Here is a 26,896-nt window from a genome sequence, read left to right on the forward strand (position 1 = left end):
ACCAAACCCACAGACACCTCAAAACTCACTAAGGACACTTCATTGCACTCCAGAGAGAAGAGATCCAGCTCTACTCACCAGAACACAGACACAAGCTTCCCTAACCAGGAAACCTTGACAAGCCACTAGTCCAACCCCATCCACAGGGAGGAACCTCCACAATAAAGAGGAACCATAAACTTCCAGCATACAGAAAGGCCACCCCAAACACAGCAATCTAAACAAGATGAAAAGGAAGAGAAATTTTCAGCAGGTAAAGGAACATGATAAACGCCCACCAAATAAAACAAAAGAGGAAGAGATAGGGAGTCGACCTGACAAAGAATTAAGAATAATGATTGTAAAGATGATCCAAAATCTTGAAAAAAAATGGAGTTACAGATAAAGAGACTAGAGACAAGGATTGAGAAGATGCAATAAATGTTTAACAAGGACTAGAAGAAATAAAAAAGAGTCAATCAATAGTGAATAATGCAGTAACTGAGATCAAAAGCATGCTGGAGGGAACCAACAGTAGAATAACTGAGGCAGAAGATAGGATAAGTGAGGTGGAAGATATAATGGTGGAAATAAATGAAGCAGAGAGGAAAAAAGAGTTAAATGAGGACAACCTCAGAGACTTCTAGGACAATGTTAAATGCCCCAACATTCAAATCATGGGGGTCCCAGAAGAAGAAGACAAAAAGAAAGGTCATGAGAAATACTTGAGGAGATAAGAGTTGAAAACTTCCCTTAAATGGGGAAGGAAATACACACTCAAGTCCAAGAAACCCAGAGGGTCCCAAACAGGAATAACCCAAGGCAAAACACCCCAAGACACATATTAATCAAATTAATGAAGATCAAACAAAAAGAGCAAATATTAAAGGTAGCAAGGGAAAAGCAACAAATAACACACAAGGGGATTTCCATAAGGATAACATCTAATCTTTCAATAGAAACTCCTCAGGCCAGAAGGGAATGGCAGGAGACACTTAAAGTGATGAAAGAGAAAAACCTATAATCCATATTACTGTACCCAGCAAGGATCTCATTTAAATATGAAGGAGAAATCCAAAGCTTTACAGACAAGCAAAAGATAAGAGAATTCAGCACCACCAAATCAGCTATTTAACAAATGCTAAAGGATCTTCTCTAGATAGGAAACACAGAAAAGTTTTATAAACTTGAACCCAAAACAACAAAGTAAATGGCAATGGGATCATACTTATCAATAATTACCTTAAATGTAAATGGGTTGAATGCCCTAACCAAAAGACAAAGACTGGCTGAATGGATACAAAAACAAGACCGCTATATGCCGGGGTCCTGCCCCGGCTGATCCAGGGTGTTCGAAGCGGGGACGGCATCAGTGACCTATTTATTTAAATATTTTATCAAAGATATACAGAGTAATAGGATGAGGATAGCTCAGTAGGAAAATTCAGTGGAGAAAAGAGGCTGAGTAGCTTGGTTTACGCGGGAGACCAATAAAACTTCAAGACAAGAAGTTTGCACCACTTACGTAGGCCACAGGCGTCCTTCCGTTCTCCTGAAGGAGAGGAGACACTGAGGCCTCCCCGGTCGGATCTTAGAAGCCCAGGCATAATTAGTAAGCATGGCGGGTTCCGCGCTCCAGATGGAGACTCAACCAGAGTCAGAGAGAGAGCGACATGGGGAGACCAGTATTTCGAGAAACTGATCCCAATTCTTTATTTCCCATGGTCTACTTTTATACACTGAGATGTTATGCAAAAGTCACGTGGGGACAGCAGTCCTGACTTTTATCAAAGTCAGGTGCTTCACACAAATGCATACAGAGGTCTTAGGGGTGTTACATCATCTTCTGGCCAGGGGGCCTGCTGACAATTTATGACCCTCTCCTTGTGACAATGGTCAGTCAACCAGGACACTTATTTCTCCAGGGGTGATTATTCTTAAAACAGACGCCACCCAAATAAAGTTACATTCCTATAGGGTGAGGGTGTAGTGGGTTTTAGTTAAGGAAAGAATTTACTTAGCCTAAGATCTAACGTGATTAATATCAAAGGTTAATACTTATTTCTTCTATATACTCATTAATGTGTGTAAGGGCAGGGGATGTGGAAACTTAGCAACAAACATTGGCTCAACAAATGAAAAACCCTTCACCAATACAATTTCTAATCAGCCCATTATACTTATACTAATAGTTTTCTAACTTTTCTAAGGAACCTGTTTTTAGAAGGTTTAAAGCATCTCATGCCTCTCACGGTTGGGAGGCTGTGAGCAATCACATGTGGCCGGACAAGCCTGTCAGGCAGGCTAGAGAACCTTCAGAGGAGTTTGTAGGTTAAAACACTCTTATCACACCCAGGAATTATTATTAACTGGAGCTTTAAGTTAACTCCTTCTCCGAAAGAGGTGGTGGGGGACAGCCCCCCGTAAAGTCAGAGATGTAGGTGAGAGCACAAACTAGTAAAGTAGGCAGGCTCTGGTTATGGGGGTAGATGCTTGAGGATTTCCAGGGGGACTCCTGGGGCTCAATCCCGCCTTTGCGTATGTTGAGCCTCCTTCCTCATGACCTTTGTCATGGGCGGAGTACCTCACTCTGGCCCCCAACAGCTATATATGCTGCCTACAAGAGATCCACCTCAAATCTAGGGACACATACAGATGGAAAGTGAAGGGCTGGCAAAAGATATTTCATGCAAATGGAGACCAAAAGAAAGCAGGAGTAGCAATACTCTTATCAGATAAAATAGACTGAAATAAAGGCTGTGAAAAGAGACAAAGAAGGACACTACATAATGATCAAAGGATCAATCCAAGAAGAAGATATAACAATTATAAATATATATGCACCCAACATAGATAGGAGCACCGGAATATGTAAGGCAAATGCTAACAAGTATGAAAGGGGAAGTTAACAGTAACACAATAATAATGGGAAACTTTAATATCCCACTCACACCTATGGATAGACCAATTAAACAGAAAATTAGCAAAGAAACACAAACTTTAAATGATACAATGGGCCAGTTAGACCTAATTGATATCTATAGGACATTTCACCCCAAAACAATGAATTTCACCTATTTCTCAAGTGCACACGGAACTTTCTCCAGGACAGGTCACATCCTGGGCCATAAATCTAGCCTTGGTAAATTCAAAAACATTGAAATCATCTCAAGCATCTTTTCTGATCACAATGAAGTAAGATTAGATGTCAACTACAAGGAAAAAAAACTATTAAAAATACAGACATATGGAGGCTAAATAACACACTTCTGAATAATCAACAAATCACAGAAGAAATCAAAAAAGAAATAAAAATATGCATAGAAATGAATGAAGATGAAAACACAGCAACCCCAAACCTATGGGATTCAGTAAAAGCAGTGCTAAGGGGAAGGTTCATAGCAATACAAGCCTAACTCAAGAAACAGAAGAAAAATCAAATAAATAACCTAACTTTACACCTAAAGCAACTAGAAAAAGAAGAACCCCAGGGTTAGTAGAAGGAAAGAAATCATAAAAATTAGGGCAGAAATAAATGAAAGAGAAACAAAGGAGACTATAGCAAAAACAGCAAAACTAAAAGCTGATTCTTTGAGAAGATAAATAAAATAGACAAACCATTAGCCAGACTCATCAAGAAAAAAGGAGAAGAATCAAGTCAACATAATTAGAAATGAAAATGGAGAAATCGCAACAGACAACACAGAAATACAAAGGATCATAAGAGACTACTATCAGCAACTATATGCCAATGAAATGGACAACTTGGAAGAAATGGATGAATTCTTAGAAAAGTATAACCTTCCAAAACTGAACCAGGAAGAAATAGAAAATCTTAACAGGCCCATCACAAGCACAGAAATCAAAACCGTCATAAAAAAATCTTCCAACAAACAAATACCCAGGACCCGATGGCTTCACAGATGAATTCTACCAAAAATTTAGAGAAGAGCTAACACCTATCCTACTCAAACTCTTCCAGAAATTTGCAGAGGAAGGTAAACTGCCAAACTCATTCTATGAAGCCATCATCACCCTAATACCAAATCCAGACAAAGATGCCACAACTAAAGAAAACTACAGGCCAATATCACTAATAAACATAGATGCAAAAGTCCTCAACAAAATTTTAGCAAACAGAATCCAACAACATATTAAAAAGATCATACATTCTGGCCAAGTGGGCTTTATCCCAGGGATGCAAGGATTCTTCAATATTTGCAAATCAATCAATGTGATACACTGCATTAACAATTTGAATGATAAATATCATATGATTATCTCAATACATGCAGAGAAAGCCTTTGACAAAATTCAACATCCATTTATGACTAAAAAAAAAAAAAGCCTTCAGACAGCAGGTATAGAAGGAACATACCTCAACATAATAAAAGCCATCTATGATAAACCCACAGCAAACATTATCTTCAGTGGTGAAAAATTGAAAGCATTTCCCCTAAAGTCTGGAACAAGATGAGCTTGCCCACTCTCACCACTACTATTCAACATAGTTTTGGAAGTTTTAGCCACAGCAATCAGAGAGGAAAAACAAAAAAGGAATCCAGATTGGAAAAGAAGAAGTAAAACTCTCACTGTTTGCAGATGACATGATCTACACAGAAAACCCTAAAGACACCACCAGAAAATTACTAGAGCTAATCAATGAATATAGTAAAGTTGGAGGATATAAAATTAATGCTCAGAAATCTCTTGCATTCCTATACACTAACAATGAGGAAACAGAAAGAGAAATTTAGGAAACAGTTCCATTTACCATTGCAACGAAAATAATAAAATACTTAGGAATAAATCTACCCAAAGAACAAAAGACCTATATATAGAAAACTATAAAACACTGATGAAAGAAATCAAAGAGGACACAAATAGAGAAATACACCATGTTCATGGATCAGAAGAATCAGTATAGTGAAAATGAGTATACTACCCAAAGAAATCTATAGATTCAATACAATCCCTATCAAATTACCAATGGTATTTTTCAGAGAATTAGAACAAATAATTTCACAATTTGTATGGAAATACACAAAAACCTTGAATAGCCAAAGCAATCTTGAGAAAGAAGAATGGAACAGGAGGAATCAACCTGCCTGACTTCAGGCTATGCTACAAAGCTATAGTCATCAAGACAGTATGGTACTGGCACAAAGACAGAAATATAGATCAATGGAACAAAATAGAAAGCCCATAGATAAATCCACACACCTATGGACACCCTATCTTTGACAAAGGAGGCAAGGCTACACAATGGAGAAAAGACAATCTCTTTAACAAGTGGTGCTGGGAAAACTGGTCAACCAAGTGCAAAAGAATGAAACTTTCTAACACCATATACAACTTCCAACACCATACACAAAAATAAACTCAAAATGGATTAAAGATCTCAACGTAAGACCAGAAACTATAAAACTCCTAGAGGGGAACATAGGCAAAACACTCTCTGACATAAACCACAGCAGGATCCTCTATGACCCACCTCCCAGAATATGGAAATAAAAGCAAAAATAAACAAATGGGACCTAATTAAACTTAAAAGCTTTTGCACAACAAGGAAACTATAATCAAGGTAAAAAGACAGCCTTCAGAATGGGAGAAAATAATAGCAAACGAAATAACTGACAAAGAATTAATCTCAAAAATATACAGGCAGCTCCTGCAGCTCAATCCCAGAAAAATAAATGACCCAATCAAAAAATGGGCCAAACAGCTGAACAGACATTTCTCCAAAGAAGACATACAGATGGCTAACAAACACATGAAAAGATGCTCAACATCACCCATTATCAGAGAAATGCAAATCAAAACCACAGTGAGGTACCATCTCATGCCAGTCAGGATGGCTGCTATCCAAAAGTCTACAAGCAATAAATGCTGGAGAGGGTGTGGAGAAAAGGGGACCCTCTTACACTGTTAGTGGGAATTCAAACTAGTACAGACACTATGGAGAACAGAGTGGAGATTCCTTAAAAAACTGGAAATAGAACTGCCATATGACCCAGCAATCCCACTGCTGGGCATACACACCGAGGAAACCAGAATTGAAAGAGACATGTGTACCCCAATGTTCATTGCAGCACTGTTTACAATAGCTAGGGCATGGAAGCCACCTAGATGCCTATCGGCATATGAATGGATAAGAAAGCTGTGGTACATATACACATGGAATATTACTCAGCTATTAAAAAGAATGCATTTGCATCAGTTCTGATGAGGTGGATGAAACTGGAGCCTATTGTACAGAGTGAAGTAAGTCAGAAAGAAAAACACCAATACAATATATTAATGTATATATATGGAATTCAGAAAGATGAAAACGATGGCCCTATATGTGAGACAGCAAAAGAGACAGAGATGTAAAGAACAGACTTTTGGACTCTGTGGGAGAAGGCAAGGGTGGGATGATTTGAAAGAATAGCATTGAAACATGTATATTACCAAATATGAAATAGATCACCAGTCCAGATTCGATGCATAAGACAGGGTGCTCAGGGCCGGTGTACTGGGATGACCTTGAGGGATGGGATGAAGAGGGAGGTGGGAGGAGGTTCAGGATGGGGAACATATGTACACCCATGGCTGATTCATGTCAACATATGGCAAAACATTACAACACTATAAAGTAATTAGCCTCCAATTAAAAAAATAATTACTTAAAAAAAATACTGGAGTTGGTAGCAACTCCAGGGGATCTTCCTGATTCAGGGATCAAACCCAGGTCTGCTGCATTGCAGGCAGATTCTTTACTGTCTTTACAGGGAAGCCCTCAGACAGTGTCTGACCTGATCAAATACCCCAGCAGAAAAGAATTCCATCTCAACCCAATTTAAAGTTAGAGCAAAGGGAGTTTTGACCTGCTATACAAACTCTCCTCAAAGTGTTCTCCTTTAGGTAAAATAGGCAAACACAACCACAAGAACACTAACATTCATAAAAGCTATAGCTTTTCTAAGTTCTTATTCGCATTTCTGACAAACTTTCACCCAAATACAAAAGGGTTTTAAAATCATGTATCAGAGTTTGGGGCTAAGACTGACCAAAAAGGACCTAAAACAGTGGTAAAGAACTTGCCTGCCAATGCAGGAGACGCAAGTTCAATTCCCAGACTGGGAAGATCCTGTGGAGAAGGAAAAGGCAAGGCACTCCAATATTCTTGCCTTAGAAATCCCATGAACAGTGGAGCCTGGCGGGCTACAGTCCATGGGCTCGCGAAGGGTTAGACATGCTTTAGTGACTAAACGACAACAACAAAGCACTGAGTGCAGCTTATCATTAGATAGATAAGTTAAGGTGAACTTGGAGAACTGACTTCAGTTGCTTTCCTCAACTTTTTAAGGTGGAACTCCATTTCCCTTAATTACACAATAAACAATTTTGCACAAAATTCATGCGAAACTCCTAGATCTAAGGATTCATTAACCAACTTCTTACTCTAATAAACTAAGAAGCAACATTTTCTAGTGATCCCATTCTACTCTGGTCTTCATTATTTCTTTAAACATCATCAGTGCAGTGAAATGTCATCCCCTTTAATTTCTGAATTCTTTTTTCTTGTTCTAAATATAACCAATGTGCTGATGGTATGGCTATTAAGAATTTCCAGGGAACTTCTTAGAAAACAAAATTACTTTTCTTTTTGCTTAGCAAATGCTTTTAAACATTTAGACTTAGATTTATTAAACATTTAAGAATAAAAACATAGAAGCAAATGAATTACAAATATGTAGTAAGGTTAATTTGTATTGTTTTTTTGTTGTTGTTAATACTAGGTAAATTAGATCAGATATTTTCTCTGTTAAACTTCTCTTGTGCCAATATGTTCTAGATGACAGCATACAACAGGGTAAGATTTAGTAAGAACTCTACCCATTGTGTAGAAATGCAGGCAGGCAGTGTTTTTTGTGTTTCCCCAGCAATGTCACTTCACCTGCCAGGTTTCTTTCATATGAACTTGTCTAGGAAGCAGGGTAAATTGCATGGTAATTGACATCTAGTGAACAGGGAAACTTACCACATGGCAGAGCAGTCAAAATTCACCAAGAGCCATTTGTGGGGATTAAAGTTAAATGAATCTGCAAACTGCCAAGGAATAAGAACAACAAAAAGAAAACACTTCAATTATTAATGCTTAGCTAAAAACAAGACCTCATGCATAGTAATTAACAGTTTGTATTCTCAAATTAAAATTGTCTGATCAGTCAGACAGAATGGGAATCAGGTGAAACTGTGGGGTCTGGGGCTCATGGGCACTTGGGCAGCTATCCCAAGCTACCTGAGCCTCATTTCATCCATTTCAAATCCTATCTCATGAAACATGAAGCTAATATATCTGATTCTGGGCTGAGGCACAAAGGGAGGAAAAGCGCTTTGGAGCCAGAGAATCTGGGCTGGCATCTGGGCACAACTGCTTCTCCGTGTGTCCGGATGGGAGTCCTGCTTTGTAGAAAAGTCATGAGATAACAGCCGTGAACGCCTCAGCATGGGTCCTGAGGGTGATGCAGAAACCGTCTGGTGCAAACCCTGTAACTGCTCTGTTGTTGTAGGGCCATACAGGTTGGGGAGCCATGTGATGAAAAGTGGCTGTGATCTCAAGCAGCTCTGGTTATGTCCAGAGAACTGGTGAGAGCAGTCATTGGGCAGGGCTTATAAAATGACGTCCCAGGCGGCCCTAAACCAGGCTTTGCTCATAGAGGGCGAGGGGAGGGACTCGTTGAGCTGGTAGGGCTGTGCCTTGGGCACCCTGCAGGGCACACCCACAGAACCAGAATGAGACTGTGGTCCACTGGGCATAAAAGGTACCAGGTTGTCGGCTGGAAAAAAAAGCACAAGCTAAAAGCTGAGAGTTTTGCTTTATTTGACAGACTTTCCCAGGACTCCAAGCCCAGAAGACAGCATCTCAGGTCACTCTGAGGGACGGCCCTGAAGAGGGAAGGGGGAGGCCAAGCTATATAGGGGTTTTTGCAACAAAGATCAGGTAGTTGGAACATCAAAACATTACTGTCAATTAAAGGAAATCAAGGGCTTCCCTGGTGGTTCAGTGGTAAAGAATCTGCCTGTAATGCAGGAGATGCAGGGGACGAGGGTTTGATCCCTGGGTCAGAAGCCCACTCTGGTATTCTTGCCTGGAGAATCCCATGGACAGAGGAGCCTGGCAGGCTATAGTCTATAGGGTCGCAAAGAGTCAGACATGACTGAAGTGACTTATCACACAGGCCAAGGAAACCAAATATGTCAAGTTAAGGAATTTAGGGCTTTTCTTTGTGTGGGAAGATGCATGAGTCTGGGCTCAATGAAATCATTACCTTGATGGGCATCTCAGCTACCTGGGGCCAGTGTGCTGGGCATTCCTATCCCGAGTCCCCACAAGGCTCACTTTCTGGGGCGGCTGTGAGGTGATGTCTGGATGGCTGTAACACCCTTTATTTACTGATGTGGCCGCAGCATTTTTCCATGGGAATTTATGTGAGGGATAGGAATTAGATAATATCTAAGGCCTTCCTAAAAATATATGCAAAAATAAATGTGTTAATCCTAATTTGGTGTGGGGCTATCACATTTGGATCAAGGGATGCATTTCAAAGACCTTGGATAATATAAAACACACAGAATTTCAAAGCATATGAAAGGTCATGGGATTTCTATCATCCATGAGGATGCCCACCCCCAAGAAGCAACACAAACACACTTTATAGTTCAGTGGGCTCTCCTGCTTTGACACTGGTGAATCCCAATTTGTTTTTGAGGAAAGTCATAGTTCTACTTTTCCACATAAAATGAGATGTTATTCATATTTTATGCTGTGTACTTTCAATTTTGCATAGTCCGAAGTCACATAAAATTTATCCACACTTCAAACTACTAGACTATTTGACAATCGGAATTTTAATTCACAGGTGCTATGGAAGAAAATTGGACTGATTCAGCTTAGAAAATACTTTGTGCATGTTTCCCAAACTTTATGAACTAGCAAAGTTCTCCGAGTATACATACCATGATCAACAATAGGAAATGAAAATATCGTAACTAATATACAGCAATCAGGATCAGCCCATTTTTCATTGAATTGACTTCCCTGGTGGCTCAGACGGTAAAGCATCTGTCTACAATGCGGGAGACCCGGGTTCGAGCCCTGGGTTGGGAAGATCCCCTGGAGAAGGAAATGGCAATCCACTCCAGTACTATTGCCTGGAAAATCCCATGGACAGAGGAGCCTGGTAGGCTACAGTCTATGGAGTCGCAAAGAGTCGGACACGACTTCAATTTTCACTTTACCAATATGGATGTAATAGAGCAACAACTGTTCTTGTTTCTCTAAATATTTTCTTCGTTCCAAAGACACCACATTCATTATACTCAAAACAGTGAGAGGATCTCTGGACACCAGTGGTAACAACTGCCAACAACTGGCTCTAGGGTCACTCGTCAAGTTCAAGTGTCAACCTATTTTCAAGTAGGACAAATAAGAGATTTCAACCAGCAAGACTGACTAGGGCAGTCTGTGTTTTCACTGACTTGTCAGAGCACGTGCCCCTGGCTTGTCCTCTGGCTGAGTGACAGGACCTGGGTCCACCTGAGGCCATGTGCCTGCATCTATAATTGAAGCAGATGACGACAGTAGCCATGCCGAGACCCCAGTTGGGAGGAATCTCCTGGGGGGAAAGCTTCAAAGTCTTTTGAAGGACAAAGGCTTTGGAACACCTCTCCTCCATCCTGACGAGTGGGGGAGCAGGAGGGGCCAGGAGGGGCCGGAGGGCAGACACTGGAGCTGCTGATGGCCACCTCACCCCTCCACCCACTCTAGGGGCGCAGATTCATTTCCCTCCAGGTTCCAATAAAAAGCAGAGTTGAGAAAGAGACAGGAAATGACAAGGAGCTTCATTTGTTGATAATGAGAAATAAAAGGTGAAAGAAGGGCTTTGTTTGCTAGGAATTTCATTAATTTCCTCCTGGGGGCTGATCTCTTTAAACCTCTCGGTCTTTCGGTCTTTCGTTACCCACAGGGATGTTTCTTCCTGCTGATGGAGAGGAAGGCGCTTATCAGCAGGCCTGGGCCGGGTAGACAGGATATTACAGTCCCTTATCTGCCAGCTGAGCAGCCAGCCCTCCCAGCCCAGCGACCATAGGAGGTTGGATGGCGTTACTCATTGTTGGGTATGAAACCCTATCTGATACTGATAGGAACTCACTGCAGAGAGGTGCTGCCCCACCTCTGTGGTGGTCTGACAATTAGACACCACCTCATGAAAGTGAAACTTTGAGTTGTTGGTTCATAAGGAAGAGAAGAGTGTAGTGGGAACAGATCATGAAATTCTACACTAGACACTCAGAAAAGACCAGGCCTTGGGAGGGGCACATACATCCTGATGGATGCTTTGCCCCTGATCTCTTGAGGTCCCAGGGGAGGGAGACATTCCCAGTAATAGGTATCATCACACACAGGACCACAACAAAATGCATTTACATGGTGGAAAGATGTCTTCTTCATTTCCCAGCACCAAACACCCACCTAACTATCAGCCATGAACTACAGGAGTCAGTGTGAGCACCCGGTTACCAGAACTTCTCATGTACTTTCACCCCTTCCCAAGATTTCCAGAGGCCTCCATGTACCCTCGAGGATTGATCTAAGCCCTTGCACACATTCAGAGATCAATAAGTAATTACTGAATGAATGAGTGAATGAATGGATGGATGTGATGGAGGCATAAACCAGAATGCATCTTCATTCATCAGTGACAAAAGGCTTACTCATTTCAAAGATGAGAATTTTGTATTATATACCACTGATACCTACTTTTCTAGTATTATGGCGTTATGAGGATTCAAATCAGTCATTAGGAAATTGATTGGCAGCAGACAACAGATCAGAGAGAGGCTTGGAGGGACAGTCTCTCCAGGCTGTAGTGAGAAATGAGAACAACATGTACTGTGTGCACAGCTTGCTGTGTGTGGGTGCTGCTTCTCAGCCCTTTAAATATGATTAACGCTTCTGACTTTTATAATGACCCCTCAAAGGAGGCTTGATTACGAAATCCATTTTGTGAGGTATGGAGAGGTTACTAGCCTGCCCAAGCGCTCAAGGCTGGTCTTGGCGCAAAGCCAGGATGCAAACCAGCTGTTCAATCCCAAGACAACACCCTTGATTCCTGCACCACATGAGGCCATGGTCTCCAGAAACCCCTGTCTCTGAGCATGAAATCATTACTGACAAAGCCTGCTGCTCTGGGCCCTTCGCTGCATGTACATCTGAGTCCCTGGCAAGAAGGAACCTCCTGCCCTGCGAGCTGCTGACAGTGAAAACCTGCTTGGGTCTGGAATAATTTATTAGGATCTGTCCCTAAGATCATCTCTGTGCGTTAAGTCTGCACCCTGGAGAAGCAGATCATCGGTCAACCATTTTGATTGCTGTTTCTCAAAAGAATCAGATGTTTTAGGAGGCATTTCAGGCCATATATTCCAAATTCTGAGTGTGCGCAGGACATTTAAATGCATTGATGGCTGCTCGTTCCATCTCTATGAACGTGAACATCATGCTCAGTCGCATGATCAGAACACGACTGTGACATTGACCTAGATTGAATAGAATGGTGGGCTGGTTTTTAAAAACTACCCATTGATCTGAAATGCATTAAGATTTTATTTTCTTCCTAAATATTTCCCCATCATCTTATGAACTAAAAATCTATCCTATAATGACAGCTCTGCCCAGGATCTGCAGACTGAGAAATAGTATGAACATCAGGTGTGTCTTCTTTGAGAAGACAGTTTTTGGAACCAGGAAGGTTCTCACCCCCGTCACAGGGAGGTGTAACTTCTAATCATCAGAGAAATGGGTATGGGAATGACTTGCTGAAATGAACCACAGTAGCGAAAAATAAAAGTATCACATCCTTATAAAGACAAATCACTGATCACAGTATATATACCTTTTAAAAATGGTCTTGTTGATTTCCTGCCCATTGAGCTCGTCGCAGAGCACTGACTATGTGTAACTGATTCACTTTGCTATACAGCAGAAACTAACACAAGAGTGTAAAGCAACTACCCTCCAATAAAAACTTTAATAAGTAAATAAATAAAAGTGATCTTGTTAAAGAGAACACTCACCTCCACGCCATTCAGAAGATGCCGGAACTCAGGGCAGATGAAGGCACTGCCTGCGTAGGCGGCGTCCACGTGCAGCCACAAGCCCTCCTTGTGACCTGAAGCCCAGAAATGACCTGTGAGTTCTTAGAGGGATGTCCCCGTGCTGGAGTCAAGCACCTGTCCCATCCCGGCACCTTTTCAACATCGTCTGTCAATAGCATTTGTCGGTCTGATGTCTGCATCCCTGACAGGCAGTGATGCTGAGGCAGCACCCCTTCATTGTTGCTGGCCCGACAGCGCCGGGCACAGGGACCAGTAAGCAGCACGCGCATGGAGGCAAGGGGAGCACCCGGACTTTCGGAGTTGACCCTCAGGCCCAGCAGAGCTCCATGAGACCAGCATATCCCACTCGCATCCCACTGTCCACATCAACTCCAGGTATGCACTCTGCTCTGCTCTCCCCGCCTCACTCACTGCAAACTTTCTTTCCAATTCTCTGGGCTCTGAAGCCCTTCCCACAAGCATCTCTTGAGGTTGGGACCAACCACAGTCCCCAGTGGTCTCTCTACCCCGCTCCATCTCCACAGGAAGTTCAGGCACCTATTTTATGCTTCCTGAATCTTCTCAGCTCCTTTCATGAGTGTGAATTTTATGTTCCAGCCATGCTAGAAGGGCCTCACAGTACAGGAACCTTCTAGCATTGAGCTGGGAGAGAGTCCTGTCTGAACGTGCTCCTCAATTCATGTGCATCTGGGTTCAAATCCCTCCCCCAGGTGCCCAGCTGCCGTGTGGCCTTCCTGCCATGCTGCACGCTCCTCTGCTCTCAGCAAATGGAGATAAAGCAGCACTCAGACCCTGAGGGATAAACCAGATGACACTCATACTGTACCCATCACAACACTAGGGCAGACTCAGTGAGGAACAACATGATCACTGTGACTTTCCCCAGCCTCAGCACTGGGTGCTTCCCATGGCTGTGAAATACGCAAGCAGGAGAGCTGGTGGCTCTAGATCAAGGGGTGGGCTCCTTCCTTTATGGGGGCAGATGCTGCCTCAGGAGACCTGGATCAGGGCACCCTTGCAGGGGCCGGTCAGGACCTGCCAATGCATCTGTGCAGGTGAATAGATTCACAATTCACTTTTGCCTGCGTGATGCTGGTTCATCACACACAATGCTATGAGGAGTGAGGAGCAGTTCTGAATTCTGCTGATAAAAGATGGAAGAGACATTTCAAAGCTGTGATTCAGTTTGAACTTCAGAATGGAAGGAACGAAAGCCCTCAGTTGGATTAAGATCAAATGTGTCCTGGGACAATGATAATTAACACAGAGGGTCACAGTGGGTGAGGCCTAAAGTGCCTGCCCCCAGGTGCCCTCAGAGACAGATGTGGCTGTGTGCCAGAAAGGGCACGAAGCCTTAGGAGAAATGGGATCAGGAAAGGACGCAATGGCCAGCACCGCTGCAGCAATGCTGTCCTCTGTCGCTGCTATAGCTCAGCTCTACTGAGGGAGGAAGGAGCTTCAGACACGCGTACAGGATGGACACAAACTCTCAGGGCGAGTTTGGGTTCTCCATGGGGCCACAGAGGCTGCTGTCAGAGAACTGTATTTTCTGCTAGACGCACCTGGGTAGAGTCTGACAGATGCCAGGGTCTGTGCCCAGCTCAGGCAGACAAGGCAGGAAGGAATATAGCCATGAGGGCAGGAGGAGGGGGATGGAGTTCTGGGGACCCCTCAGCCCTCACCCCCTGAGAAAGATGCTTGTCACACAGTAAAACCACAGCCCCTTTCCTTAGCTGGGCCTCACCTGGGAAGACGAGGAGAGGAGATCTGACCTTAGACCCCAAGGAGGGGGCTGGAATGATGCCAGCCCCCAAGGCTGTGTCACTGCAGAGAGTACAGGAGATCTTGGAGTGGGCAGTGAGTGGGGAAAGGCAGAGGGGCCTCAGGTGGGAAGGGGGTCCCCAGAAAGAAGGCTGCAGAGAGAACTAGCCTCACCCCAAGGAGCTCTGGCCTTTGCCCTTGGCTCTGGGGAGGGGAAGGCTGTGTCTGCTAGGACTCATCCCCCAGACAGTGCAACAGCAGGGTTTACAATGGGGGCTTTGGGTCACTTCATATCAGTTCTGAGTCCTGGAGGACTGGGAACTAGAAGTATTCACTGGATCTCCCAGAGGGGCCAGGAAATGTAGGCAGCCTCCCGGCCAGCGTGCGACAGCCCCAGGGACACACCCTGACTGACACTACAGGCTGAGTGAGCATCCCTGGCAGGGAGGGTCCCACCCTGTGCCTACCATCCTGCTGTGGGACTGGAGGACCGCACAGGCGAGGATGACCAGAAGCCCCCAGGCTGGACCACGCCCCACTCTGCCCCGGGCACCTCCTCTCTGCTCCCAGGTGTGGAGTGTCAAACCCGCAAACCCGAGGGAGGAAGCCCTGACCTGGGAACTGGTGTCAGGACCAAGGGCAGCTCTGGGGGACTGGCTTCCCTCCAACTGCGAACTTGGCCTAAAACTCCTGCAGACAAGTGAAAAATCATAAACGACAAGGGATTCTTGTGGCAACGGAACCATTCAGCACCTTGACTGCAGTGGCAGATACATAAACCTATACCAGTGATGATGAAATTGTCCCAGGCTTAATAAACACCCCCTACACACAAATAAGGACAAACGTAATTGGGGAAATCTGAATAAGATGACCTCCCAGATTGCACTATGTCAGTTTTCTGGTTGTGAAATGTATTGCAGTTTTGCAAAATGTTACCATCAGAACAAACTGGGAAAAGTACACAGAGGCTGTCTATTATTTCTGATAACTGCACATGGCTCTGTTGTTCATTTGCTAAGTCATGTCTGATTCTTTGTGATCCCATGGACTGCAGTACTCCAGGCTTCCCTGTCCATCACCAACTCCTGGCATTTGCTCAAACTCGTGTCTATCGAGTCAGTGATGCCATCCAACCATCTCATCTTCTGTCATCCCCTTCTCCTCTCACCTTCAATCTTTCCCAGCATCAGGGTCTTTTCCAACAAGTTGACTCTTTGCATGAGGTGGCCAAAGTACTGGAGTTTCAGCATCTTTCCCTCCAAAGAAATCCCAGGGCTGATCTCCTTCAGAATGGACTGGTTGGATCTCCTTGCAGTCCAAGGGACTCTCAAGAGTCTTCTCCAACACCACAGTTCAAAAGCATCAATTCTTCAGCACTCAGCCTTTTCTATGATCCAGCTCTCACATCCATAGATGACTACTGGTAAAACCACAGCTTTGGCTAGATGGACCTTTGTTGGCAAAGTGATGTCTCTGCTTTTTAATATGTTTGTCTAGGTTTGTCATAGCTTTGCCTCCAAGGAGCAAGCATCTTTTAATTTCATGGCTGCAGTCACCATCTACAGTGATTTTGGAGCCCAAGAAAATAAAATCTGTCACTGTTCCCACTTTATCCCTTTCTACATGTGATGAAGTGATTAGACCAGATGCATGTGGCTCTATCATTATTTCAATAAATATTTCAATTGAAAAAGGAAAAGACTAAACATAAACTCCTGCAGAAGGAACTTCCGGATACCCTTGCTGAGTGGATTCCCCATGGGGTTCTCCTCTCTCCATGAGGAAAGGGAGAGCCAAGGGCCACATCCTGAGTCTCATATGTGATTATCCAACAGCACAACTTGCCTTGCAGCCTCTTCAAGCACTGAGGGTATCTGTAGGAGTCAGGGGTCCTGGAGACCCCATGGCTGGAACACAGGAGTTGCACGCCCCAGGACCAGGCCCACCCAGCACCCAGGTGAGGCTGCCTGGACAGAGAGATTTCTGCTCCGCCCACAAAGGAGGAGGCTGCCTCTGTCCCTCTCGAGCCCCCGCTGCCTGCATGTTTCCTTGCAAGGCTTCCATGGCCCCACGGATAGAAGCGGCAGACCTCTGGAACTGTCTGCTGCGTCCTCACCAGCCATTCCATCCTGCCTGCCCTGTACCCCGTCCCACACCCCCGGGACCTCCGCCTCATCTTCCCACCTTCATACCTTCTGTCTGTCTGCCTTCAACTCTCTGCTTTCTGTTTCTTACCCTTTTCTCAATAAAATCTGCCAGGAATTTCCACTGATCACTCCAATGTGACCAACTGAAACAGTCTCACTGGCAAATTGTTTCAGAAGAAACTAAACAGAAAGTGTCTTTCCTGGGACTTCCCTAGTGATCCAGTGCCTAAGACTCTGCGCTCCCAATGCAGGGGACTATCCCTGGTCAGGGAACTAGATCACACATGCTGTAAATAGAGTTCACACAGGACTTCCCTGACCATCCAGTGGTTAAGAATCCACCTGCCAATGCAGGGAACATGGGTTCAACCCCTGGTCCAGGAAGATCCCATATGCTGTGGAACAAGTAAGCCTGTGGGTCACTGCTCTGAGGCCCAAGGCCCCGAGAGCCTGTGCTCTGCAACAGGAGAAGCCCCCGCCAGGAGAAGCAGGTGCACAGCAACTGGAGGGTAGGCCCTGCCGGCAGCAACTGGAGAAAGTCCGTGCACAGCAGTGAAGAACCAGTGCAGCCATAGAGAAATAATCAATTTTAAAAAAGAGTCTGTATGCTGAAACCAAAGATCCCACATGCCTCAATGAGGACTGAAGAGCCCATGTATATAACTAAGACTTGGAGCAGCCAAACACATACATAAATAATAAACATTGCTTTTCAAAAAGGCATCTTTCCTAAAGCAGTAGTTGGGAGAAGACCAGGTTCTGATGAGCCTCTTGGTCAAATACTGGCCAAGATAACTAATCTGAATTATTTTAATGGTTTTCTCTGATTGCACTATGGAACCAGGTTGACCTGGTCTTGTCCAAAGTTGAAGAATGCTAAATATTTGGTGACAAGCAAGAAAATGACACTCAGAGGAGGGCAAGCAGGTAAAAGGTGCTCATTCACTGTGAAGACACCACCCATGGTTCATAAGAGCCTTGCCAATAATAAATAGAATTGTCCAAATTGCCCTCGTGGATAAGCCTGGGCAGTGAGTGGAGGGTAGTGGTGCTCATTGGATCCCTCAGCCCCCCGGGAACAGCCTCTATGTTTGGCACCAAAAGCCCCTCAATGATCCAGCTCTTCCCACAGCCCCCAGCCCCGGGAGCATGGGAGCCCCAGGACAGGACAGCAGCCAGTGCTGAGGGGCAGGGTCCTGTGGGCTGTGTCCCGTGGGGCTCTTAGCCCTCTAATCTGATAGCTGTGGACTGCTGTCAGCTGGCCAGGGCCCGGATGTCCAGTTCCCAGCCTGACATCTGGATCCAGTGGCCCAGCACCTTGCCCAGGATCAGGGTTTGCAGCCCGTGAAGCCACACCTATGGACATAGCCAGCTTGTCCCTCCTCCCTGGCCTCAAACCCGGCCTTGCACCTCTGACTCCAGCCAGCCGGTAGAACAGCCATCTGCCATGGTCACGGCTAGGGAGCTAGAGCCCATGGACACAGGCCAGGAACGCCCGGGGCCACCTGGTGGGCCAGCCAACAGCCTCACATCTCCTGAATCCCAAGGGCTCCCCCTACCCTCCTGCCTCACGCCCTCTCTGTGTGGTAACTCAGTCATTCAGAATCCCATCAGTTCACAATGACAGGTTCTTCGGACTGCACTTTGCAGGTGGGGACAGAGCTCAGAACTGAAGCCACAAGGGCGGCTGGGCTGCAGCACAGCTGCTGTGACTGCGGCCGGCTCGACGCACGCCACCCAGCCATCATTCATGGTGGGGGGGAGACGGTCACTCCTGCATCCCCTGAGTGTGGTCCACAGGTGGACCCAGGTGAGGAGAGCTGAGAAAGCCCTGGAGCTCCACAAATGGGCAGTGAGCCAGGCCCAGCAGCCGGCTGGATGCCTGGCACAAGCCACAGCGTGGCCAGGAAACATCTAGACCCTCCAGGGGGCTCCTGCTACCTGCCTCCTCCCACCCTGGGCAGCGGCTCCGCCTGCAGCTAAGGAGCTGGTTCTCCTGCCCCGAGGACAGAGAGGATGCTCATAAGCCGGGCCCTTGCCTGAGGAGAGGCCTTCCAGCAACAAAAAGCCCTGCTGTGTTCTGGGAGCCTCAGGTCCAAGACACTTATTCCCCGCTCACCTCTGAATTCTCTGAATTCTGTCTAAGAAAACCTCAATGCTCCACTGAGGGAGGAGGGAAGTTAAGTGAACTGTTAGCCGCTCAGTTGCGTCCGATTCTTTGTGACCCCATGGACTGTAGCCCGCCAGGCTCCTCTGTCCACAGGATTCTCCAGGCAAGAATATTCAAGTGGGTTGCCATGCCTTCCTCCAGGGAGGCTCCCAGTAAACACACAAAGCTCACTTCTTGCGAGGAATCTAGTTGTTTTTTTTTTTTTTTTAATTGATTTGCTTAATTGCTTTATTTGCTCACCTATATTCAGGAATTCCAAGAAGGCAAAAAAAAAAAAAAAAAAAATATGCTGGAAGACTTACTCCAAGGACAAGAAATTCTCCTGCCGTCCTACACACAACCCTCTGAGAATCTGCAAAGTTGGTTCTCTTCAGTGGGACAACACAGCCTTCGCGATCTGATATCACTGTGGTATTTTACTTATTAACACTGTGCTGGTACAGCTAAGGTTAACTGTTGTCCAGTTAGCCCAAATTCTGAGTTTTTGGAGTTCAAGCTTAAGATTTGTGCCACTGTAAACATGAGAAGTGTTTGGCAGATTATCCCACAATAAGTTCCTGATGTTAATATTATAATATGGTGTATTACTATATAATTATATTACATTTACATAATATATTATCAGTCAGTTGCTCAGTCATGTCCATCTCTCTGCAACTCCATCACCAACTCCGGAACTTGCTCAAACTCATGTCCATTGACTTGGTGATGCCATCCAACCATCTCATCCTCTGTCATCCATTTCTCCTCCTGCCTTCAATCTTTCCCAGCATCAGGGTCTTTTCCAATGAGTCAGTTATATATTATCATAATATTATAATATATTATTATATAATGGTATAATATAATATTAAGTTAATATTATAAAGGAGAGCCCAAAGAGGCAGCTCACTAAAGTCTTTGGATATCAGGAAAATTTTTTCCAAATAAAATTTAATCAGATACTTACAAATGGGCCCCACTTCTAAGAGGTTGTCAAAGGAGCAGCAGGACGTGGTCCCCAGTGTAGCCACCACCTGGAGGGTAAGAAGCAAATGTCCTTTGTTCAGTCCTACATCACAGTCCCTGCTGTCACCTCCACACACACAGCCACACCCCCAGGCCCAGCCCTGGCAACCCACGAAACTCTTGAGACCAGGGTCTGCATCTTATTTGTTCATGTTGCTAGCAACTCACACTTTGCTGGCACAGATTGGGTGCTGAAACATTCACTGCATGCAAACACCCTCCAAACACCCTCCAGATCAAAAAGCATCTGATGTTTTCAAAACCAAAGAGCCTAATTGATCTATGGTGGCGGGTGCTGTCTAAATAATGAAATTTCTCTTTCAATGTGACAAGACTGAAATTTCATTCAGTCTGTGTAGCCTTTATGCAGCCTCCAGCAATTATCTGTGCCCCGAGAATAGAGACGGAAGAATCAGAAAAACAAAGCTAGTAAACTTGAGATCCAGGCTGGAGGCCTCCCTGGTTGCATTTCACCTATAACCACCTGTGTTTAATCTGAAAACTGAATGTGTCTCAGCGTTAAAGCGGTCTGACCAGGGAGGTGTGGGGCTCTGCCCTGGGATGGCTCCGCTGACATAGTCGCCTGAGCCGGAGAGAGCGATGCTTTGTTATTCAGGTCAGGGAAGGCCAACAGTGTGGGAGCCTATGGCCACTGAAGAGATAGCTTGTGATACCCACAGGGAGAGGGGATGCCGTGCCATGCAGGGCCACACAGGGAAGCACCAGTGTTGATCAGGAGGTAGAGGAAGGGATGGAGAGAGGGGAACGGGTGGGCAGGAACTCCAGGTTCCAGCAGAAAGGAACAGGCGAGGCAGCTTAATACTGACAAGCGTGAGTCATTTCAGATTACTGCAATGGGCTGTGGGCACAAGAGCTGCTCTGGTTGTCTGGTCCCTGGTTCTGGGGAATCAGGGCAGGAGAACAGTGGCCTGGAGCGTGAGAGCCCCGTAGGGGATGTTGGCGAGGTGTGTGGGCTCTATGAGTGCTGGTTTGCTTAGGAAAGGGTCACTTTCCTTTCAGGTCCCCAGGAGCTGGCTAGACCTCCAGGGTCAGCAAGCTTCTTGAGACATCCAGTTACCAGCAAGACAGAAAATGAAAAGGCAAGATGGATACACAGACGTTGAAGCCAAGCACGTAGGACAAAGAGGCCAGATTGGAGGCCCAGCTCTGCATCATGTGGACACCTGCTGGGTGTTAGTTTTCTCATTTACACCACAAACACACTGGACCAGGATATGCCCAGAGCCTAAGGTCTGTGAGTTTAGACCCTTTCCTAAGCAAACCAGCACTCTCAGAGCCCACACACCTTGCCACATCCCCTACGGGGCTCTCACACTCCAGGCTGCTAGTCTCCTGGCCTGATCCCCCAGAACCAGGAACCAGACAACCAGAGCAGCTCTTGTGCCCACAGCCCATTGCAGTAATCTGAAATGACTCATGCTTGTCAGTATTAAGCCTGCCTCGCCTGTTCCTTTCTGCTGGAACCTGGAGTTCCTGCCCACCCGTTCCCCTCTCTCCATCCCTTCCTCTACCTCCTGATCAACACTGGTGCTTCCCTGTGTGGCCCTGCATGGCACGGCATCCCCTCTCCCTGTGGGTATCACAAGCTATCTCTTCAGTGGCCATAGGCTCCCACACTGTTGGCCTTCCCTGACCTGAATAACAAAGCATCGCTCTCTCCAGCTTTGACCTTTCCCATGGCTTCTTAGTCCCTCTCCTCCCACCTCTGTGCCCACCCCTCACACCCCTCCCCACCCCAGTCCAAGCACCAGCCATTCTCCAAGCCTGCTCAATCCTGACCATATGAGTCACTGAGTGGGAATCTGAGTCAGTGAGCCATTTTCCTCTGGTGTTTGCAATTCCTTCCAAAAATATAACTGAATATTAAAACACTTTGTCTAAGGGTCCTGGTTTCGTAGGTAGAACGAGACCCATAAAATGCTTTGTCTATGTCATAAAGCTTGTGTAGCTTTAAAAAAAACCCACAGGATGATTCAACCATCTTAATATCACTTGCAAATTATTTTCTCAACTTAAGAGTCTCTTAGGAATGACACTTCTGACATCCAGGAATTCCTTTCATTTCATCTCATGTTCCTCAGTAAAATCCTAATGGAAATAAATGCCATACCATCTGTTTTTAAAATGCAACCTGAATATCCTCTTGTTAAAATTATTTTCTATTAATGTGTATATGGCAGTGAGTCTAGAATAATTTCACCAAATATTAGTACTGTTTGTCTCTTATGATGAGATTTGGTTAATATTACATCTTTTATTCTGTGATTCTTACGTTAGTATTGATATTTTCATTCTGCCGTGGAGCATTTTGTAAAATCAAGAAAACACTGCCCAGTCCTGGGAGTGGCCTCAGCTGAGAACATGTCTCAGCTTTGCAGACATTATATTCACTCATCAGGACCCTCCTGATTTGGGTGTCTTTGGGACCCCCTACTTTACTGTTAGCTTAAGTGAGACACTCAGCGTGGGGTCTGGGGATAAACAGGCAGGACCAGACCAAGAAGAGAGCGCAGGTATGCTTAGCTCTGGTTCTGCCAGTTAAAGAACCCCGCACACTGGCCATGCTGGAGGCCCTTCCAACCAAGCCCATCCCTGGGCAGCTCCCTGCACAACATGTGGGCAGCATGGGACCCAGGGTCCCAGGAAGATGTGCCAGGCTGGTGACGGCAGGGCCCATGTATTCGTGTTTTGAGGGCTGTGAGTCAGCTTGTCCTCATTCTCAGAAGCCGCTTTAACCCCAGCACCTGCTCTGCTCCGGGCTGTGATTACTGGGCTCGGCTCAGAGATGCTAACCTGATTTCAGCTGCTCTGCAGAGACCTAATCACATTTGCAAAGGGGGAGGCGGGCTGGGCGCCCCACCTCTGAGAGCCTGGGGCTGTCCTGCTACCCTACTCTGCCCCTCTCCCTCGTCTGTCAATCTCACCACTGCCCGCTAGGCTCTGCCCTCTGCCTTGGGCCTGATCTTATCAGGTCAGGAAAGCAAACCACCAAGAGGAAGAAACCGGCGAGTGCCTGGAGGGCTTCCAGCTCAGATCTGCCCCATGTGCCCCCTACTTTCCACAGCAGGTCACACTTTGAAGGGGCTGTAGCCCCTTTGTGAACCATGAAGGAGGTGGGCAGGGCTCGTGGGCTTAGGAAAGGCTCACGTGCCTTTCAGGTCTCCAGCACTGGCTAGACTTCCAGGGTCAGCAAGCTCCCTGAGACATCCAGGCATCAGGGTCTGCATCTCAGGATTGGGCACAGAGTCACACATGTGAAGGATGATAACCACCAGGCATTCGTTTCAATGGGAACCAGCAAATGTGTCAAAGCTCAAGCAACACTCTTGCCTGGTCCAGGCAGCCTCTGCTTCCAGCTTCACGGACCCTTGGCTGCCCCTTTAAGACAACGGAGAAGAAAATGGCAACCCACTCCAGTACTCTTGCCTGGAAAATTCCACGGACTGAGAAGCCTGGTAGGCTACAGTCCATGGGGTTGCAAAGAGTCGGACACGACTGAGCGACTTCACTTTCACTTTAAGACAACGGCCAGCTGCATCTCCTCATGCCTCCAGTGATCCTCCCCATCTCTGTGCTGTTGCAATATTGTTTTCTTCCACAAGACAGGCTCGTGAAGCATGTCCTCCAGGACAGGGGGCTTATATGTTAACTCTCAGCAAAGACTTCACTGACACCCCGCTGCTGAGCTCATCATCCCTCTGCCCCTTGTCCTTGTGCATGTGTGTCCGTTAGTTGCTTCAGCCGTGTCCAGCTCTTTGCGACCCCATGGACTGTAACCCTCCAGGCTCCTCTGTCCATGCAGTTCTCCAGGCATGAATACTGGAGTGGGTCGCCATTCCTTTCTCCATGGGATCTTCCTGAACCAGGGATCAAACCAGGGGTCTCCTGCCTTGCAGACAGATTCCTTGCCATCTGAGCCATCAGGGAAGCACTGTCCGCATGCATAGTCCTCACCAAATGGCACAAAGATCAGTGGACATGTGTATCTGTCACCAGGAGCATTGCAAGAGGAAAGCAACCATGCCTACGCACGGATCCCCGGGGCTGGCAAAGGGAGGGCTCTAAGGAAGTAGGCGTTTCATACAGGTTGAAATATGAGCTCTGATGAAACCCTCTGCTCCAAATCGCTGGACCTCTAATGCCGATTACACTGCACCCTGGTGCAGACTGTTACCTTCGTATCTCCACTCCAGCCAGTAGGATGCTTGAGGGCCCTTCTCAATCTCAGTCCCACAGGCCCAGTATGTTATGGGTGTTCATTTGTCAAACAAGTGAGTGACTTAGTGAATTAGCATGGAATTGTTACTTATTCCATCATGATAGGTTTTGAAGTGCAATGAGTGTGAGTATTTGGCCCTTGCTCTGAAGACTGTGAACTTGTCACCTTTTGCTTGAGAGCCCACCATAAGGATAGTGAAATGTAACTGATGGAGGTGTAGATAGCTCTTAAATGGTGCATATAAAATGCCCCAACAGAGGTCTTGGCCACCCTGAAGAGCACATAGATGATGCTTATTTCAAAGTCTTCATCAACACAAAGACATAGAGTAGCAGCCAAAATGAAACACTGTGCTGCCTCTGAATTTCCACCACCAGGTTATGAGGGTATAAACAAGAATGCTGCCTGCCACATCAGTAAGCAAACAAGGCTGTGGCCACCAAGCCATCGGCCACTGCAGCTGCCCCAGACTGTGCCCCCTGAGTGGATTCAGGACGGAGAAAAGCCAGATGCTGACCCTGGATGGTTAAGGTGTGTATCAAAGGAGTGGTTTCCATGAACGCAGACTCTTGCTTCTTCCCATATACAGAACAGTGCTAACTTCAAAATGAGATGTTTAAAGTAGAATTAGCATCAATTCTATACAATCTCTTTCAGAAAATAGAAGAGGAAGGAACTGCTTCTCAAGTCTTTTTATGAAGTCTGTATTACCCTAACATCAAAACAAGACTATAAAAAGGGAAAACTACAAACCAATATTACTTATTCATATAGAAGCAAAAGTCCATAAATGTTAGTAATTAGAATCTAGCAATAGGAATTACATTATGAACAAATGAGATTTACTCCAGGAATTCAAGGCTGGTTTAATATTTGAAATCCACTGTAATCCACCTTGTTAACAGACTTAATAAAACCACTCAACCACATCGATCAGCAATGAAAAATAATTTGACAAAATTCAACACTAATTCATGATAAAAATTCTCAGAACTTCAGGAATGGAGAAAACTTTCTCAATTTGATAATGAACATCTACAAAGCCTAAAGATAACATCACACTTAATGGTTAAAAACTACATTCATTTCACTTTAACGTTGGAAACCAGATAAGAATGCCTACCTTCATCACTGCCAAACAAATAGTACTTGAAATTCTATCCAGTGCAAAAAGGCATGAAAAATAAATAAAAGGCAAACAGGTCAGAAGGGAAGAATACAGTTGTACCTGTTTGCATATGACATGGTTATCTAGACAGAAAAATCCATAAAATTCATTTTTAAAAAACCCTCCTAGAACTAACAAGTGAGTTCAGCAGCATTACAGGATACAAGGTCAACATAAAAAATTAACTGTGTTTCTGTAAGCTGCAATAAACACATGGACACCTAGATTAAACATACAATGCTGTTTATAACTGTTCCAAAAAGAATTATGTAGGTATAAATCTAGCAAAGCAAGTATAGGCTTATATGATGAAAGAAATTAAAGAAGATTTAAATAAACAGAGAGACATATCATGTTTATGGCTTGACAACATAGTAAAGATTTTAATTAACATATAGGGCAAAGAGAAAGTCTCAAGGGAAATTTTCAAAATATTTTTAACTCAATGAAAATACAACTTACCAAAATGTGTGGAATGCAGTGAAAATAATGTTTAGGGGGAGCTCTATAGCATTAAATGAATACGTACACTAGAAAAGAAAGAAAATTTTCAACCCAGAATGTAAGCTTCCACCTTAGGAGACTAGAAAACAAAGAGAAAATTAAATCCAAAGGGCCTAAAAGAAAATAAATAATAAAAATTAGAGTAGACATCAATGAAATTAGAAACAGGAAATCAATAGTGAGAATCAACAAACCCAAATGCTGGTACTTTGAAAAGATCGATAAAATTGATAAACATCTAACTAGGTTAACTAAGAAAAAAGAGAGGACACAAGTTTCTAGTATTAGAAATGAAAGGCCCATCACTACTGATTCCCTGGGTGGTAAAAGGATAATATTTAAATAATATTATGAATAACTCTACGCCCACAAATTTGAAAATCTGAATGAAATGGATCAATTCTTTGAAAGACATAATTTTACAAAAACTCACATAAAGAAAAATCGATGCTCTCAACAGGTCTGTGCAAAACCACTGAAATCCAATGGTTGGGATTAAGAGGCGGGGCCTTTGGGGGATCGTGAGGACGAGGGCCTTGAGAATGGGATTAGTGCTTCTATAAAAGGGCCCCCACAGAGCTCCTGAGCCCTTCCTCCATATGCGGACACGCCGGAAGTCCTGAGCCCTTCCTCCATATGAGGACACGCCGGAAGTCAGCTGTCTGCACCCAGGAGAGGGCCCCCACAGAGCTCCTGAGTCCTTCCTCCATATGAGGACACGCCGGAAGTCAGCTGTCTGCACCCAGGAGAGG

The 26,896-nt window shown here is 45.1% G+C and overlaps 1 protein-coding gene across 3 annotated transcripts in view; it reads right to left on the reverse strand.

The window, feature by feature from the left end:
* Positions 1-26,896, reverse strand: part of DDC (dopa decarboxylase) — a 104,727-nt gene that overhangs the window by 31,790 nt on the left and 46,041 nt on the right. For all 3 annotated transcript variants that reach the window (XM_027540257.1, XM_027540258.1, XM_027540256.1), the window contains 3 exons: positions 20,174-20,240; positions 13,102-13,196; positions 8,006-8,073 (listed from right to left, as the gene is read on the reverse strand). In XM_027540257.1, the coding sequence (XP_027396058.1) occupies positions 8,006-8,073; positions 13,102-13,196; positions 20,174-20,240 (230 nt within the window). The remainder of the gene's footprint in view (positions 1-8,005; positions 8,074-13,101; positions 13,197-20,173; positions 20,241-26,896) is intronic.

The sequence above is a fragment of the Bos indicus x Bos taurus genome, chromosome 4 (genome assembly GCF_003369695.1).
Source record: "Bos indicus x Bos taurus breed Angus x Brahman F1 hybrid chromosome 4, Bos_hybrid_MaternalHap_v2.0, whole genome shotgun sequence".
NCBI classification, from domain to species: domain Eukaryota; kingdom Metazoa; phylum Chordata; class Mammalia; order Artiodactyla; family Bovidae; genus Bos; species Bos indicus x Bos taurus.